This window comes from Girardinichthys multiradiatus, chromosome X (assembly GCF_021462225.1).
Source record: "Girardinichthys multiradiatus isolate DD_20200921_A chromosome X, DD_fGirMul_XY1, whole genome shotgun sequence".
Classification (NCBI taxonomy): Eukaryota; Metazoa; Chordata; class Actinopteri; order Cyprinodontiformes; family Goodeidae; genus Girardinichthys; species Girardinichthys multiradiatus.
Window position 1 is genome coordinate 11668884 of NC_061817.1, and position 17985 is coordinate 11686868.

The 17985-nt window shown below is 41.4% G+C and overlaps 1 protein-coding gene across 5 annotated transcripts in view; it reads right to left on the reverse strand.

The window, feature by feature from the left end:
- LOC124862603 (protein Wiz-like) overlaps positions 1–17939 on the reverse strand; it is a 44136-nt gene extending 26197 nt beyond the window's left edge. Inside the window, exons 1-8 of one of the 5 annotated variants that reach the window (XM_047356608.1) lie at positions 17716–17939; positions 17081–17258; positions 16809–16995; positions 15174–15249; positions 10738–10886; positions 9171–10661; positions 7544–7984; positions 659–1060 (exon numbers count right to left, since the gene is read on the reverse strand). In XM_047356608.1, the coding sequence (XP_047212564.1) occupies positions 659–1060; positions 7544–7984; positions 9171–10661; positions 10738–10886; positions 15174–15249; positions 16809–16995; positions 17081–17188 (2854 nt within the window). In that variant the 5' untranslated portion in view covers positions 17189–17258; positions 17716–17939. The remainder of the gene's footprint in view (positions 1–658; positions 1061–7543; positions 7985–9170; positions 10662–10737; positions 10887–15173; positions 15250–16808; positions 16996–17080; positions 17259–17715) is intronic. The other 4 variants (XM_047356609.1, XM_047356605.1, XM_047356604.1 and 1 more) reach the window with 4 other exon arrangements.
- Positions 17940–17985: the final 46 nt, after the last annotated feature.

Genomic DNA, 17985 nt, shown 5'->3' on the forward strand with positions numbered 1-17985 from the left:
ATTGTTATGCACTTAGCAGCTACCCCACAGCATGATGCTTCCCTCACCATGCTTGATAGCTAGTACAGCATTCCTAGGTTTGAAACTCTTATTTTTACTCCTTCCAAAAAAAAAAACGTATTCTTGTTATCGTGACAAAAAACTCAATATTTGCCTAGTCAGACAACAAAACCTCTTGTCTCCACAAAGCATTTGGCTTGTTAAGGTGTGCGTCTTAAAATTTCTCTCAAGCTTATAGGTGTCCATTTATGAGAAGAGACTTCTTTATTGGTCTGTATCCTGTCAGTCCACACCAACATAAAAACCTGCTTCCCAATGGTGTTCTAGTAGTTGCAGTACATGGCTGCTATAAATCTGGGTGGTTCATGGACTTTTTTTGACTGACAAACCAGTGTCCCATCTCAGGTGATATGGTTGAAACTTTAATAACATTGGTTGTTCCAAAAGGACAATGATTCCAAACACACCACAAAAGCAGTTTAGGGAAGGACAAAACAACCTTCTGAATAGTTTTCCTAAAGCCCCGGCCTCAAGCCTATGAAAAATTCTTGGATTATTGGAAACTAACCAATCTAAATGAGGTCTACCAATTTTGCCAAGAAGAAAAATCAAATGGCCAGTCAGAAATATCCCAGAATGTATTAACATGAAAACTCACCTTCATAGTCCTCCACTCTTTCCTCTTTCTTCCTGCGTTGATATCCTGAACACAGGGCAACAGAGTCAGACGGATGGGGTGTCTTTTCACTCGTCTCCCCTTCAAGCTTTACTCTAATAATTCCTCCAACCTTGGAAGCCCCCTCATCACAATCCTCATCTTGATCTTCCTCTGAAGAGCTGCAGAGACTGCGTGGGGGATCTGTAGGAATCACCAGGTCTGGCCTGCTGGAGAACAACTCCCTCAGAATGTGGATAGGTGAGATGGTAACATCCCAATTAGTGATCCCAAAGTCACGGAGATGAGCCCGGGCATGACTGGACAGGCCGGCCCGTGTGTCAAAGCCAGCGCTGCAGAACTCACAATGCATCAAGCTGAATGTGTCTGGGTCAAAGTTGGCAACTAAGGACAGAAGAGGAGGCAATGCAAGTGGAAGTTTAGGGACTCAGGCAACTCATTGAGGATTTGTTCCATTTCTTCTTTAAACCTCTTTTACAGAGTTTACAGAGGCTGAAAGCAGTTAAATATTTCTGTACCAATCAGGAACATCGTAACTGTGGAATAAAAAAAAGCTTTACACCACCACAAAAGAAACTGAAAATTTCCTCCCATAGTCAGTTTGTAGGTCCATTTCATTAGTCCTGTGATGGAATGTTTTATACACTGCTCAAAAAAATAAAGGGAACACTCAAATAACACATCCTAGGTCTGAATGAATGAAATATTCTCATTGAATACTTTGTTCTGTACAAAGTTGAATGTGCCGACAACAAAATCATACAAAAATCATCAATGGAAATCAAATTTATTAACCAATGGAGGCCTGGATTTGGAGTCACACACAAAATTAAAGTGGAAAAACCCACTACAGGCTGATCCAACTTTGATGTAATGTCCTTAAAACAAGTTAAAATGAGGCTCAGTATTGTGTGTGGCCTCCATGTGTCTGTATGACCTCCCTACAACATCTGGGCATGCTCCTGATCGAGACGGTGGATGGTCTCCTGAGGGATCTCCTCCCAAACCTGGACTAAAGCATCCACCAACTCCTGGACAGTCTGTGGTGCAACGTGACGTTGGTGGGTGGAGCGAGACATGATGTCCCAGATGTGCTCAATCGGATTCAGGTCTGGGGAACGGACGGGCCAGTCCATAGCTTCAATGTCATCATCTTACAGGAACTGCTGACACACTCCAGCCACATGAGGTCCAGCATTGTCCTGCATTAGGAGGAACTCAGGGTCAACCGCACCAGCATACGGTCTCACAAGAGGTCTGAGGATCTCATCTCGGTACCTAATGGCAGTCAGGTTACCTCTGGCGAGCACATGGAGGGCCGTGTGGGCCTCCAAAGAAAAGCCACGCCACACCATTACTGACCCACTGCCAAACCGGTCATGCTGAAGGATGTTGCAGGCAGCAGATCGCTCTCCACGGTGTCTCCAGACTCTGTCACGTCTGTCACATGTGCTCAGTGTGAACCTGCTTTCATCTGTGAAGAGCACAGGATGCCAGTGTCAATCCTGGTGTTTTCTGGCAAATGCCAAGCGTCCTGCACGTTGTTGGGCTGTGACCACAACCCCCATTTGTGGACGTCGGACCCTCATACCATCCTCATGGAGTCGGTTTCTAACCGTTTGTGCAGACACATGTACATTTGTGGCCAGCTGGAGGTCATTTTGCAGGGCTCTGGCAGTGCTCCTCCTGTTCCTCCTTGCACAGGCGGAGGTAGCGGTCCTGCTGCTGGGTTGTTGCCCTCCTAGGGCCTCCTCCACGTCTCCTGGTGTACTGGCCTGTCTCCTGGTAGAGCCTCCAGGCTCTGGACACTACGCTGACAGACACAGCAAACCTTCTTGCCACAGCTGGCATTGATGTGCCATCCTGGATGAGCTGCACTACCTGAGCCACTTGTGTGGGTTGTAGAGTCCGTCTCATGTTACCACGAGTGTGAAAGCACCACCAACATTCAAAAGTGACCAAAATATCAGCCAGAAAGCATCGGTACTGAGAAGTGGTCTGTGGTCCCCACCTGCAGAACCACTCCTTTACTGAGTGTGTCTTGCTGATCGCCAAAGATTTCCCCCTGTTGTCTATTCCATTTGAACAACAGCTGTGAAATTGATTATCAATCAGTGTTGCTTCCTAAGTGGACAGTTTGATTTCACAGAAGTTTGATTTACTTGGAGTTATATTGTGTTGTTTAAGTGTTCCATTTATTTCTTTGAGCTGTGTATTTAATAGGAAATATTACTGATCTGGGTTACCTGGAATAATCTCAGAGGGGATTCAGCCCAACAACACTAACGGAGAAACCTGTGTTGGTGGGGGTGTATTCTTTTATTTAAGAAATTTTTAATACACATTTAGGGGTGTAACAGTCCATGTATTCACAACAAAACCTTTTAGCACAGCCATTTTGGTTCAGGGCACATGGGTACACAATATCTACAGCGTTGTTTTAAACCTATACACATGGTGAATGCATATGTCCAGAACTAAGGAGCAGAATTCTAATCTTCCCAGCGCAACTTCAAATCCAGCACCAAAAGAAAGCAGAGAGGATAACCCGGTATCACAAAAGTCTGGTATTTGGGAACATTGTGGTCCCTCATTTAACTACAGTGATGATGGAGAAAAAAGGGTGGACTGTACCAAAGCTTTTTCAGTGTTTTTGAACAGATAAAAGTTACAAATCTAGCTCTACACTAAACTTAATTACTCACCTGAAAAGATGTTAACTCAAATGTAAACATCACTGGTACAAACAAAAAAAAAATAGACCAGAGTCCAAACCCAGCTGCCTGTTGTCTGTCCAGCCCCAAATGCCTTTATAGCAGCAGGTATGCAGATGTTTACCATTACTGTGTCAAGAAGAGTCTGTCAGACAAGAGGGATTTTTGGCACCAGCAGCACTTCTATGATGCATTCAAGTACAATTGGTACACTGGATTGTCTATCTGTCAAAACAAGTCAAAAGTAATTTCAACCTTGAAATGTTGGGACTGTATTATGTAAAAGTTTCTAAACCACAACATTCACTATTTTCATCCCAAGGTAGTCCCAGGCTAGAAGGGATATTTAGTCCCTCCAGTGTAATTCTGTTTTTTCCCAGCGTCTTTTCCCAGAGGGACATGGCCGGACATGCCTAGCAGGCACTTTGATCAGATGGCTGAACCAGCTCAGTTAAATCTATCCAATATGCCTCGAATATGCAGCTTCTCTGCTCAGAGCCACTCCTGGATGATGGAGTACCACACCCTACGCACACTTTCTTGAAGGGTGAGTCCAGAGACCCTACGGAGGAGGCTCGTTTTAGCCGTTTCTATCTGACAGCTCGTTCTTTTGGTCTTGATCCACATCACTTGACCAAAGGTGAGAGTGGAAGCACAGATGGCCCAGTAAATTGAGAGGTTATCTCTCAACCATGACAGATCAGTGCAGCCCCTGCATTACTGCAGACAAAGCCCCAGTCCGCCTTTTTCCTGCTCCATCCTACTAACTCTTGTGGACAAGACGCCAAGATACTTGAACTCATCTGCTTGAGGCAAAGACTCACCCCTTCCCAGGAAGGCGCAGTCCACCCTTTTCTGTTCGTGAACTAAAGCGTAAGACTTGGAGGAACAGACTCTTGTATAATCCATCAATCCATCTATTGCTTATACCCGCTCTTTTATTAATTGACAAAACTCAGTCCAAACATTTCCAGTCAGTTCTCCAGGGGCCACTTTTTGGAACGCTAGAACATATTGATAAGATCAACATACTGACAAATGTCCTGAACTGTGACTTTAAAAGCAAAGTACTGAACCATGATTTTTGGTTACCATTACAACCCTAGTACAAATACGATTCAGTGACCGAACTACTGCAGCCAAAACTGTTTTTCATACTTCATAAGACCTATTCAGACTCGGGACTCTTTAGCATGCGTTTCAGTCAATTTATTACCTTAAAGAACATCCATTAAGATTCTTGTATACAGTTATGTCAGCAGTCTTCTCAAGATGGTTAAAGGCACAATATTCCTATGTTAAAATTCCTTTTTTATTGATCTAATATAATATTCACATTTTTAGCTAAACTGAATTTCGGGTTTTAATTGGTTGTAAGACTTAACCATGATATTGAACAGAAATAAATGCTTAAACTATATCATTATAATTCTATATAATGTATGTGTTTCACTTTCCTATTTAAGATAATTAAAAAATTCACTTTTTGATGATGTTCTAAGCTATTGAGATGCACCCATAATCCTTTTTTTTTTTTTTTTTTTTTTTACTTCCAAGGATATTTTGCTCTGAGCAGAACCTTCTGGCATTCCAGCCAGGAAAAGGAACACAGTCAGAGTGATGTGACCGCATTAAAGGGCTAAAATTATAACTTCAATATAAAGCAGGTATATTCTCATTTACAGCATCAGTACTTGTGACTGACTCTTATTTCTCTTCTTTGCAGGCAAATATACAATTAGTTATTTGCAGCTCAGACCTAAATTCACACAAACTTACAGAGATACCTCCTGTGGACTCACCTGTGCCTACAAACAAACTACCCTGGCCAACAGTGTAGTGACCTATTTTTCTTGCACACAAACTCAACACGTTTGTAAAATGAACGGTTTATAATGGATTCAAGTGTCCAACCCTAAAACTATGAGTTGGCCAATGTGTCCCTCTTTTTTTTCTTGCATGAGGTATGTCAGTTGACCAGATGGCATGTAAGTGTCACGCGGGACACATCTGCTAAAAGAATGTGGACCCATGTGGCTCATATCAACTTTAAATGTGGTCGGCTCTCAGAGCTGCTAATGTGCTACCTCAACTGTACTTCACCCAATCCAGGCCTAACGATCGATCATACATCAAGCAAATTCTTTCAAAAACAAGAATCGAGTACCCAGGTTTGAATTTGTTGTGGATTGTTTTTTTATAATTGACATGTGGTGGCAATTAAATTTACATGCAGTGAAAAAGTATTGAGACCCCTACATATATCCTGTGTCTTTAAATTTTTACACCCTTTAATGTTTCCAATTCTTAAAAAAAATATGAGAGATAACTTGATGATTTCGTTTATTAAGGGTAAAAGCTATCCAAAATAACCTGGCCCTATGTAATAATGTAATCCCCTCTGGACGACTTGCCATAATTGATGGAACCTTGAATTCTCCTCTCTGCCAGAAAATCCTGAAGGAGCGTGTTTGCTATCAGCTTGTGACCTCAAGCCCAAGTCCACTTGGCTTATGCAGCTTGACAAGGATCCAAAGCAGGGCAGCAAGTTCACCTCTGAATTGCCAAAGTCTGGACTTGAACCTGATGGAGATGTAGTGTCATGACTTTAAACAGGCTGTAAACCCCTCAGATAGAAACAATTCTGCAAAGAAGAGCAAGCCAAAAATTGAGCACAGTTAAAAAAAAAAAAAAAAGATCTCCCAGTTATCGTAAATGCTCCATGTCATCTGTTGTCACTAAGGGGGCAAAACCAGTTATGAGGTTTAGAGGAGACAGGGCCAGGTTGCTTTTGGTAGCTTTATTATCCTGATCTATACCATGAAAACAAGCAATTTAAATCAGCTTTACCAATCCTGCCAAGAAGAGAAGTCAAAAGAGAAGTCAAACATCCAGCCAGAAATATGCCAGGAAACTATCAGTGTCACCAAAAAATGCGCGGTCATGACGTGGTTTGCTAAGGCATAAGACATTTAACATAATATTAGTGTATGTTATTTCTGAGGCTGTATGTGTCTTTTTAACTCTGTGGATTAGAGAAAATCCACAATAAATTCAGAGCTGGGCACCCAACCAAAATCATTAAAATTCTAAATTGAATGATGCTGCATGTCTCTCTGTATGTCTTGTATCACCCTGAAAAAAATGGTTCAAATGCATCATTAGAAAGACCAAAATTGATGTGTCATCCTTATTGGGAATGTATGGAAACCTCAGACCAGTACTGTAATGCTATAGTCTAACACTATGGTATGTTCTTCAGTTAAACCCATGACTTAGCACTGCTTACTTTAAAATTCATCATCCTACATAAAGGGGGATTCTCCACCAAACCGGTTCCAGTTCTTAACTGGTGCTTACTAAGACCCAGTTCTCAATGTTTACTCCGAGACCAACTCCGACCTTAACACCAAACACCTGTGGTGTCCCGGCACCAGTTCACAGTTGGGCCAATGGAAAGAACCAATCCCGTCACAATCTAGCAGAACAGGGAACAACAGCCAATCAAAGCGTTGTGAGCACGACGTTTAAAGCTCTAGAGGTTGGTCGCATTTAAAATAAAAAAAAACTTCAGCAATAATAAAATGTTGGATTAGCATCAAATTAACACAAGGTAACCCTCATCTTCTTACACTTTATTTTGAAATCACCTGTCTGTTTAAATAAGTCAATGCGCATCATACAGCTATATTCACAGCTGATTATTTTCCCCTAAATCCAAAAACATGATTTCTGAATGGGGTTTTCAGACAAAAATCTCTAGGGGGTGTTAATAAATCTTGCTCTAAATGATGTGCTAACTCCCATTTTCCAGCTGCTGGCACTGATGGGAGATCAACTTGTGAGATCAGATTGTTCGCAAGCACAGCTTGTTGTTTAAAGTTGCATTAATAAAAGGTGCTGATATTACAGCAGAGATACTGAGATTAATAGTATTTATGAAGTCATACTACAATCCATCACAAAGACACAGAATAAAACAGGAGGCTCAAACAAAAAATAAGCGAAACGTTTATAATGATGTAATGACACTCGGCTCTGAGGTAGTAGAAAAGTTCTTTTAAACAACCAGTTAAGAACTGGAGACTTTTTGGAGGAAAAGCACTAAAGGACAATAAAACCACTCCACAGCAACATGCAATGAACCACTGACCTTTTTTCTTCTTCTTCTGATAGGAGAACCTCTTCTCAATGGCGTTGACTTCCTCGGGGGAGATGAAGTGACGCACGTTGTAGCTGACGCCCACTCGCTTCAAGTGTCCTCTCACATGATTGGCAAGACCGATTCCATTATGAAATCGATCAGGGCAGTAAGGGCATTTCCTCTCCACGCTCCTCAGCACCTCCGAATCCTCATCAGTCTCATCTACGTCTTCCTCGAAAGCACCCTTTGACAGGAAACACGGCACGTGCTCCTCGTCAGTGTCATCGTCGTCATCATCACTGTCAGCTCGTGCCTGGGCCGCAGTAACCCTGCTGCTTCTCCTCAAAAAGAAAACCCTTCTGTCTTTCTGCACCTCCTGTTCGTCTTGGTCCTTTGCACACTTCTTAGTGATTGGGGATAAGGTTGCCTCCTGTTGTGGTGAAGACTCCTCTGTCAATAAGAAAAAGCCCTCTCGAATGAGATTAATGCCCATCAAATTCAACAATGCCAGAAATGACTTTAGGATTGTTAGCTTAATCATTGCTCGTTAGCTACAGATGAGGAAGCCATAGATGAGCTCCTAGTTTCATCACATTAGCAAACGATGAGTGCTTCAAAGCGTTTGATCAAACAAAAATCTGTCCTTCAGCTTAAACAAACTGGTTCCTTAATTTGATTAGACGTGAAACTCAGACACTCATGGTGATAGCAGTTCTATGGTGGAAAATGTTTTTCATAGTGTTGCTTTTTTGCTCAGAGTTCCAGCAGAAATTCTTTGAGAAGCTCTAGCCAAGAGCCTTTCCTCAACAGGCCTTCTGATTGCAATACATTTCAGCGCTCTGCAGAAAATTGTTTATGCATATTGGTAATAAATGCAGAAGTAGTGGAACAAAGTTAAAATGTCAACATTAAAAGACTGTTAGATTTGCTAGATTTAGGCTAACTGACGAAGGTCAATTCAACTCAAATATTTTTAGCTCTGCTTTTCTTTGTCACCACCTCCTAAGGAAAACATCTGACCTTTAGCAGCTAAATGCTACATTGTGTTGGCTGACTGTGTCAGCGGGTTTGGTGCTGGGAAAAACTATGTGCATAGTGGGTATGTGAGCTTTTGAGAATTTAAAATGCAAAAATGCCGAGTTGTCTGTTAAATTTAGGTGGCAGAGATGAGGAGTGACTGCCTTATGTTCAGCATTTTGAAATATGTAGATATTGAGTTTTTTTCTGTTCCTGTTCCCTATTATATCTTTGTAAGATATTGCTAAAACAAAGTAACATTATTCCTAAACATTTTTATATAAAAGAATCCCACTTTTCCAGCCTTTCCAAGACTCAATGTTTCAGTCTCCTTTTTAAAAGATACAAAAACAACTGGTTCTTATTAATTTATGGCAACTGTTTGACAGTGGCCAGGCTTTAAAAATGCAACCTGGAAAAAATAGACAGAGTACAGACGGACGGATATCATTATCAATCAGATGGATGGATATCAATAGGAGAGTGGATGGATGAAACATGGTGATAAAACTAAAACATTCCTTAAAAACCTAAATCTGTCAGGGGTTTGATTATTTTGGGCTTAGCTGCATAATCTAGATAAATGTAGTGATGTAACTCTTCTACCCTGTAGCCTTACCGGTGTTGTGCAGCTTCCTTCCCACAGGTGAGCTTGCCTCTCGCTGGGACAGCTTAAGTTCATTGCTGAGATCAGATTCCGACTCTTCCGCTTCACTCCCAGGCGACGTGTCATCATCTGCCTCGGGATCAAACTGGGACTGATCAGCACGAGGCTTCCCCGCTGTCCTGAATCTCCCAGCAACACTCTCGGGTCGCATCGCACCACGGTCTGATTTTGTGCTATCCTCGGAGGCAGTGATATCCCCTTGGCTTGTGACAGGAGAAGCATTGGGCAGGGATTCGCACTCAGAGAGGTAATGACAATCTGGGGCTATTTTTAAAATTTGTGCCTTAGATGTTAAAGACTGGCTGGTCTCATTGTCCTGCTTAGTTGACATCTTTTCTGGGTGAACCAGAGTCTGATGTTCCCTCAGTCCTCTCTGGCCAGGGTGGGGGTGGAGAAAGTGCTTCTTCCTCTTGTGAATCTTGGAGTGATTGGCCAGTGCCTGGGATGTTCTTGTGCTGAAGTTACACTCGCTGCAGACAAAGCGGCGGCGGTGGGCCTGTGCTGAGCTTCGAAATGTATTTGAATTTGGGGGTACTGAGTGCACATCGATGACAACAGGATCCGTGTCCTGAACTGAAAATGAAGCAGTGGATAGAGCAGGAGATTTCTCCATTTCTCTGTCTGACATTTCACCTGGATTCAGCATTGGGTCTGTATATTGTGTAACAATTGGGTCAGCACACGCATGCTTCACAGCTCTGCTCCCCAGTGCCTCAGACTCTTTTGCCTTGTCATTCTCATTCAGTTTCTCAATCTCCTCCTGGATCTTCAGACGGGACTCCTGGTGCCTTCTGTGGTGGTCGGCCAGCGCCGGGCGGTTTGGCAGGTTCCATCCACACTCTGCACACCGTAAACGGCTGCCCTTTCCTGAACGCCTGGTTTCCCCAGCTGAAGTCTGGCAGTGCTCAGTCATGTGCTCCTGCAGGTGAACCTGCTTTTTGAAGTAAATGCTACACTCCACACATGTAAAGATTTCATTATCCGAACCCAACCCACTTTTCTCCTCTAGTTCTTTCCCGGCTTTGTCTCTGAACTTTATTGTCTCGGTCTCGTCAAAATTGACTTCCTCAAATTCATAAACCCCTGCTGCTCGACTGAGCGGTGCAGTCTCGTCGGTTTTAGATGTTTGAGGACTCAGTATTTCCAACTTGTGAGTTTCCGGGGATCCAATTCCAGAGAAGGGTCTAAGCAGGGCCCTCTTCCTTCTGCACCGCTGTATGAAAGTGCAGTGAGCCCATGGAGCAGGAGGCGGACTCTCTGCGTCGGAGTCTCCAGGGAAGGTGTAAACATCTCTCTCAGGCTCCCTAGCTTCCTGTCCCTTGGGCCTCGTTTCTCCCTTGCCGCCGTCAGCGTCCTCTTCCTTTGGGCAGTCTTCCTTTGGTTTTCCTTTGGACAGAAATGGCTTAGCACCCTCGCATACACTCCATACTCTGTTATCTGCTGCTGTAAAGAAAGCATGGGGATTCAGAATGATGAAAAGAGAGGTATTAGGTTTGGTTTCTCCCTTTTGGATACTCACATTCTGTTTGGCCAAGCTGACTTGTATTTGGCTCCTCTTTCTTTGTGCTCTTTTTGTTGTCACTACACCCCTCTGCAGGGGTGGATGTGTCAGTCGTATTATTGAAGGAATGCAGTTTCTCAAATTCCTGGTCATCTTCACCATCAAGCCTATTAGAAAGGAAACATGACATGATTGTGAAGATGGAAACTGCATCTATGCACTGTCTTACATTTTATTGTAGGGGCAGTAGCTACCAGTAAGGATACTTAAAGCCATGACTTTAGTACTGCCCACCCTGGTTTCAAGTCTTTGATACAATAAATTCATTTAAAAATCACTACAACCAACATTTCTGGGTTTATTCTTTAATTGTGGGGTGGTATTTTAGATGACACATTGTAAAAATCCAGCAAACAGAAATGCACACTTTTGTTAGAAAAAGACTGTTCTCTAACTGATTAGAAGTTTAATATTCATCATACGTCTCTCTTACTGGAGTTTAAAGAAAGTACTTTTCAAACAATTTTCAGTTCTAATACCAATGCTATTTAGGGGTTGAACAATTTGGAGGACTAAAGGGTAGGATTTGAGAGAAGGAACTTTGTCACATCTGTGACCAACACCAGAACCTCTAGGAAAGAACAGTGCCTTGCTTTGGGTCAGGCTGTTTTTTTGTGTTTTTTTTTGGAAATGACATGCGTTTATACTCCAAGGTTCTGTCGCCTCCAGCTCCCTCTCTCTCAGCTGGATGAAAGTTGGCTTTTCTGTATTAACAGTGGTTCTGCCTGCCCTGAGATCACTTGGAAAAATGCAGAATGTACTGGGTTCTGGCCCAGATCTTTGTCTTGGTCGTTCCTTGTTTAAGATTCTGAAACAATTTATAAACATTAAATGTGAGGAAAACAAGTCAATTTTGCAGTCAGTAACACCGAGTTAACTAAATGTAGCAGCGTACCATACTACCAAACATATTTTTCCCCACCAATTCTAGACAGGTTGATCAGTCCTGGTTACTGAGTAAGTCTTATTGTGGTTCTGATTATTTTTGTGTCTGAGCTTCAGTCTAATCTGAGCTGCTCTCAGGCAGCCACAGCTTCCTGGAGAGGAGACATCACCAGGACTGATCAGCCAATCAGAGAATTGGTAATTCTGGACACATGTGGTGACATCACATTACACAGCCAATCAGAAAAACAGAAGCTATTATTTTCACTACTACCACCATTTATACTCATCATCAAAGGGAGAATAAACTGGAAACAAGTGTCCTTATTGATGAAATACCTCCCTGCCTGAAGCAGTCTGTGACATTCAAGGTTTTCAACATGTAATCATTCTAGTGAATGAGACCAGTGCATATTTCAGAGTTAAATACATTTTTACCCATTTAAAGTTAGGACTAATCATGAAATAATTCTGGGTTATTTTAAAAGCTTTCATAATTTTCAAACGATATATTAAGATCATTTATAGTATAAGGACACTTCAGATGTATGGACAGGGATCCAAACAAGTAGCTTTTGTTCACTACATCACAGCAAGGTCTTTAAAAACATTTATATCTTGAAGATTCTGGGATGCAATCTGCAAGGGAAGGAGGTAATTGTGACCAGATCTAGTCACAGGGAAATTTAAGAACCCAGGAAGGCATTTTGTTTTAATCTTGGTGAAAGTAGTTAAATGTGTATGAAAGGTCAGATCTGATGTGTTTGTGTGAACAACACTATATCATCACCCATGGTTTGTAATGCCATTTTAAAATTAAATGAACAACACAACCAGATTTCGTGACCACACTAATGTAAATTCCAGGCATTTTAAATGTCTAACAAACGCAGTATTTTAGACCACTAACACAAGCAGAAGGCAGTGAAAGTGAAGTAGAACCTTTCATCCTCCTGCATCAATTGATAAATGCAGTTGTATTTTGGGGTTATATCCAAGCAAGGTGAAAATGTTTTGGTCACTACATACAGAAGGAACCAACAAAAGTAGCATAAGATAGCAGGATGTTCATAGTCGTCAGAGTGGTTAGGTTTGTTATTTTAACTTGTTAACAAATCAATTTCACGAACTGCCTAGATTGTAGGTTGAGCATTTGCTTAAAAATTGGCAGGACAGCGAAAACAACAATATGAAACTTTATGCCTAAAACTATTTGACTAGAGTCTGCTTTATTAAAAGTGTCAATACAACAGATGAATTGAGACACAATTTCCTGCAACCTTTCACATTAAGAGCCTTGAGGAAAATACACAGAGCTTACTTTTATTTATAAAGATTACCTTCATTCTTGAAATCTTAATGAGACTCTGTTTTTCCGATTTTATTCAAAAATGTATCGATATTTTAGAAAAATGTTGACGTATTCAGTACAGCGTACACAAATGTCTTTTGTACTACATTCAATCTTTTTTTAATAAGTGCCTACTGACCAGACGTTTTTACAGCCCAAGTAATTCAATCATACAAAGAAATCAACACAAGTAAGACCATATGTTAATTTTTGTATTGGACAGTGGAATGACAAGGGGCATAGGTATCAAAAACATAAAGAAAATGAGGTGCAAAATGGCATGAAAGGCCTAAAACCCATCTGAAATCTTTCGGAATTTAGAAAACAATCTAGCCTGCAGTCCAAATTAATGTTGACTGCTTTGGTCCAAATTGATGGCTTTCAAAAAAGATTTCTTCTTACCAAGGTATTGCACAAGAAGAATTTTTTACAAGAAGTGAAAGCAAAGGCCGCTCTGAAAACCTTGCAACCTGATTGTTGCGACATATACTGATGGCATTGGTTGCAGGAGCATTTCAAAACCTCTGAATGTTCCAGTGAGCACTATTGGGGACATAATCTGGAAGTGGGGAAAAAAACATAATTTCACCATTAACCCTCCAAGACTATCTACTCCTTGCAATATCTCTGAAAGAGAAGTCAAAACAAACTAATGAAAAGAGTTGTCCAGGAGCCAAAAACTTCTGACAAATAGTTTTGGAAAAGCCTGGAATATGCCAGGCATTGTTCTTTTTCTTTTTTTTTTATAAATAATGCACTCAAACACCATGGCTTCTATGCACATTCAATGCACAAGACTCCACTGGTGAAGAAAAAATATGTTGAAGCTTGATTAACATGTGCTGCAGAACATTTGGACAAGCCAATCCAAAAAAGAAATTATAATCTGATGAAGATGAGACAAAAATTTAATTCTTTGGATGTTCACACACCATGTTTAGAGAAGGAATGGAATTTTTCAGGACAGTGTACCAAAAACAAGCCAAGGAAACTAAATCTCTTTCAGACAAAAAAGGTACGCTGCTTAAATGACCCAACTAATCACGCCACTTGAATCAACCTGAAAATGTATGCAAAGGAGTAAAATAGACATATATTACACCCGAAATCATCATCATCATATTTACCAATATTATCGCCATCGCAAGATTTTCTAATATCCTGCAGCCCTAGTATTCACTATTTATGTTCCCTGCCATTTAATGGTTACAGTTAAAATAGGATATGCAAAATAATGAAAAATATCACTACTCATACTACTACTACTAATAATAATAATGTTAACATTTGTGCTGCAGAAAATAGCGTGTGCCCATCTTAATGTAATAACTTCAGCTTGTGTTAGAAATGCCAAAAAAAGATTACATTTAAACATGCAAAGTATTGATTATGAATTTGCATGCAGTAATCTTGATGGATGCCCATTGAATTTTCATGGACAGAGATACAAAAAGGAAATATAAAGCATAATAGAAGAGATGGTTATTTGTTTGCTACAGTGAGGCCCCTTGGTCGATGGCGCCTTAGGCCAAGATAAATCACCAACAGAAAAGACTGGCACTAAGACCATTTGTTCATTCACTGCATATAACCTACATGGAATGTTAGAGGTTCCTCGCCAGCGGTGACTTTAAAACTAAATTAACAAAGTGCTTTGGCCATAAAAAGTGTTAATAAACTGCTTATTTTCAGATCTAATGATTTATATCTCAATAAGCAAGGGACATTGTATTATGCAATCTCTGTTAGTGAACATGTCGCTAGTTTTTAAATGCATAAAAGAATGAAGGAACACATTGTTATCAGCTTGTACTAGTAGTAACCCTTGTCTCTGAGCAAAACAATTTCTGACTGTGCAGCTGGAACATGGTTAAGTTGAATGTGACATTATTCCCAGATCTGATTTCTGAGGTAAATAGAATCCAGATAAGGTAGCAGAAGAAAAGCTGGGGCCACAAACGAGACATTCCAGTCCCGACAATCCTTGAATCTAGACTTTGGACTTTATAACAGTGCAGACTATTTTAATTTAAAGAATCATTGAAGAAATCTGAGGTAAAGAGAAAACGGTGACACCCCGTGGATTATGATTGGCAAATCTGACTTAACATTAGTTACATTATTTTGACTCTAAAAGCCACGTGCATCCCCTCCTCACCTGAGTCCAGCAGAAGGAGATCCTGGGCTGTGAGTAGCCAGACCGTGAGGGTTAGAAAAGTTCTGTAGCTCCTCCTCTGACAACATCACAGCAGACAGAGCACACAACCACAGAAACATCACTTCACGGCTCAACAGGTAAAAATCCACATTTAAAACTAGTGATCATACTCAGGTTACATAAAAAGTGAAATGCAAAGACTTCTGTCTAGAAGCAGGTTGAAAAAAAAAAAAAAAAACATTTATAACCCCAAACGGACAAAAGTAATAAATATAGATGCACCAATCTTTGCCGGCCAATCGTGATGTTATTTCTAAGATTGAAAACTTCTCAATTATACGGACGAAACATTAAACATAAAAGAAAGGGTTCATTCGTAAAGGGAATGCTTCAACAAACATGAACACATTTGATTAAAACTTAGGTAGACCAAAACATACTACAGGGTTTTCAATTTTTCTTCCAACCAAAAATCTGAAAGGTGTAGCATGCAAATGTATTCAGTGCCCTTAAATCGGATTTCCTTAAAGACAATCTTGTGTCACTCACTGGATCAGAAATCCTCCAATTAATGAAACTCGCCAGCTTGAGTGTAATTTAATCTCAGTATAAGCCCAGCCGTTCTGTGAAGGCCTCGGAGGTTTGTTAGAGAAACAAACAGCATCATGAAGACCAGAAAACACAGCAGACAGGTCAGAGATAAAGGTGTGGAGAAGTTTAATGGAGGGGTAGGTTATAAACGACATAACAAGCTTTGGACATTTTGGACACTTTGTTTAAACCATCATGATGTGAAAATGGAAAGAGTATGGCATGACTGCAAATCTCATGAGACCAAAATTTAACCTTTTGGCCTACATGTCAAATGCTTAGTGTGGCAGAATTCATTGCACATCACCCTGAACTTGCTTTACCCTGCAATGACCCATGGTAGTGGCAGCATCATGCTGTGGGGAAGCATTTTTTTTTTTTCACAGCGGGGAAAGAGACGCTGGTTATAGTTGATAGGAAGATGGATGTAGCAATGAAAAGAAAATGTGCAAAAGACATGAGACTGGAAAGGAGGTTCACCTTTCAGCAGGAGACAGTTACCCTAAACATACAGACAGAGCTACAATGGAATAGTTTAGATCGATACATATTCATGTGTCAGGATGACCTAGTCAAAGTTCGGGCCTAAATCCAATTGGGAATCTGTAGCAAACCTCGACAACTGAATTTCACAAATGATCCCAATCTAGTTATTTTGCAAAGAAGAATAGGCAAAAATGTACAGAAGTAGAAAGAAATGTATAGGCTGAATATATTATACACACCACATTTTTCAGACTTTATGTAAATCCCTATTAAATGCATTGAGATTTTTGGTTTTAACGTGATAAAATGGGAAAAGGTTCAAGAGGTAAGAACACTTTTCCAAGGCACTGTATTAGGCCTGTTGATCACCAGTCACAGCTAAAGCTGCAGGAAATGTCCTTATTTTGATAACAGGCTGATTTATTGGTGCATCACTAATGATAAGTACCGGTACTCTGATCTTTGAAACTGTTTCTAGCTTTGCAGCAGACTGAACTTTGGGACGATTTTAAGGCTGAGGGTTTCTAATATATATAAGTATTATTACAGATGTGTTACCATCTAGAGTTTCCTTCTCTGAGTCCGAGTCCCAGCTTAGAGAGGAAGGAAAGGCTGAGGACTTGAGCCTCCTTTGTGCGTTCCTCTGTGGGTCTGCAGCGGTCTGCTCGGAGTTGTCCTCTCCAGCTAGGTCCCATGTGCACTCAGCAGTCATCAAGCCATCACTCAGATTTGGAGAACATGAGGACTAGTTCATAGAACAATGATCAATGACAGTTATTGGCTGATGTTGGAAACAACAGCAATAATGACATTGGCGAGGAAATTCTTACCTCTAAGCTGCAGCTGAGGAAGTTGGGGGTGATAGGATTTGGTGCTGAACTGTAGGAAAGGGGCCCATTGCTGGTCCCTGGGGTTAGGGGTTGCCCATCTGGCTCCATGGTCCCCCAGAGAACAGTATGGAGTCCCAACGGCGAACAGCCTGCCTACATTGTGCAAAATCCTCTGACTCTGGAAACGTCAACAAAGGAATCCAAACTGAACTTTTTCATTGCAACAACTTTCAGACTGCCACATGCTGCAGGAATGTACATGCACTAATAAACACACAACTGGAAATAAGTATAAAAACATTACAGATTCTGATCCATTCTGCAGAATCTGCCGATCGTATTTCCAGCTCCAGTTTTCGCATTGTCTGACCTATTTTTAACAATATGTCTGGTCTTTAAGAATCAAATAGGGCGCCCAGATGGTTACATAAATAAGTGGCCTTTATATTCAGGCCCATGTCCTCCCCTGCCTGCTGCCCCTTTAGGAAGCAGAGAAACGGATCGAGGTGTCCCTTGGGTTAGCCTCTGAGGACGTAGCTCATATCAATCCAGGCAGTGTCAGGTGATTGGGACAACAGCACATCCGTGCAGACTAAACAGCAAACTGCAGCTGCTTTTGAAGAGCGAATACTCACTGGCCTGGTTTGCGGGTCGTACAGCAAGGCTGACACCGTCTAAGCACCGTCCGACATAGTTTCTGCCTTTCTGGTCCGGAACCGGAGCTTTGCTCGCAGGAGGCTCCGACGGCTCCCGCGGACAAACTTGCTTGTCTCTAGTCGCTACTCGGGTTTTTGCGATAGGATCCCTCCCCGGAGGTGCCAGGCGGAGGACTCCATGTTATTCAGCTCGCAGGCACGCCACGGCAGCGTGCGTAACGTCAGCGGGGAGGGCGACGGAAAGACTTT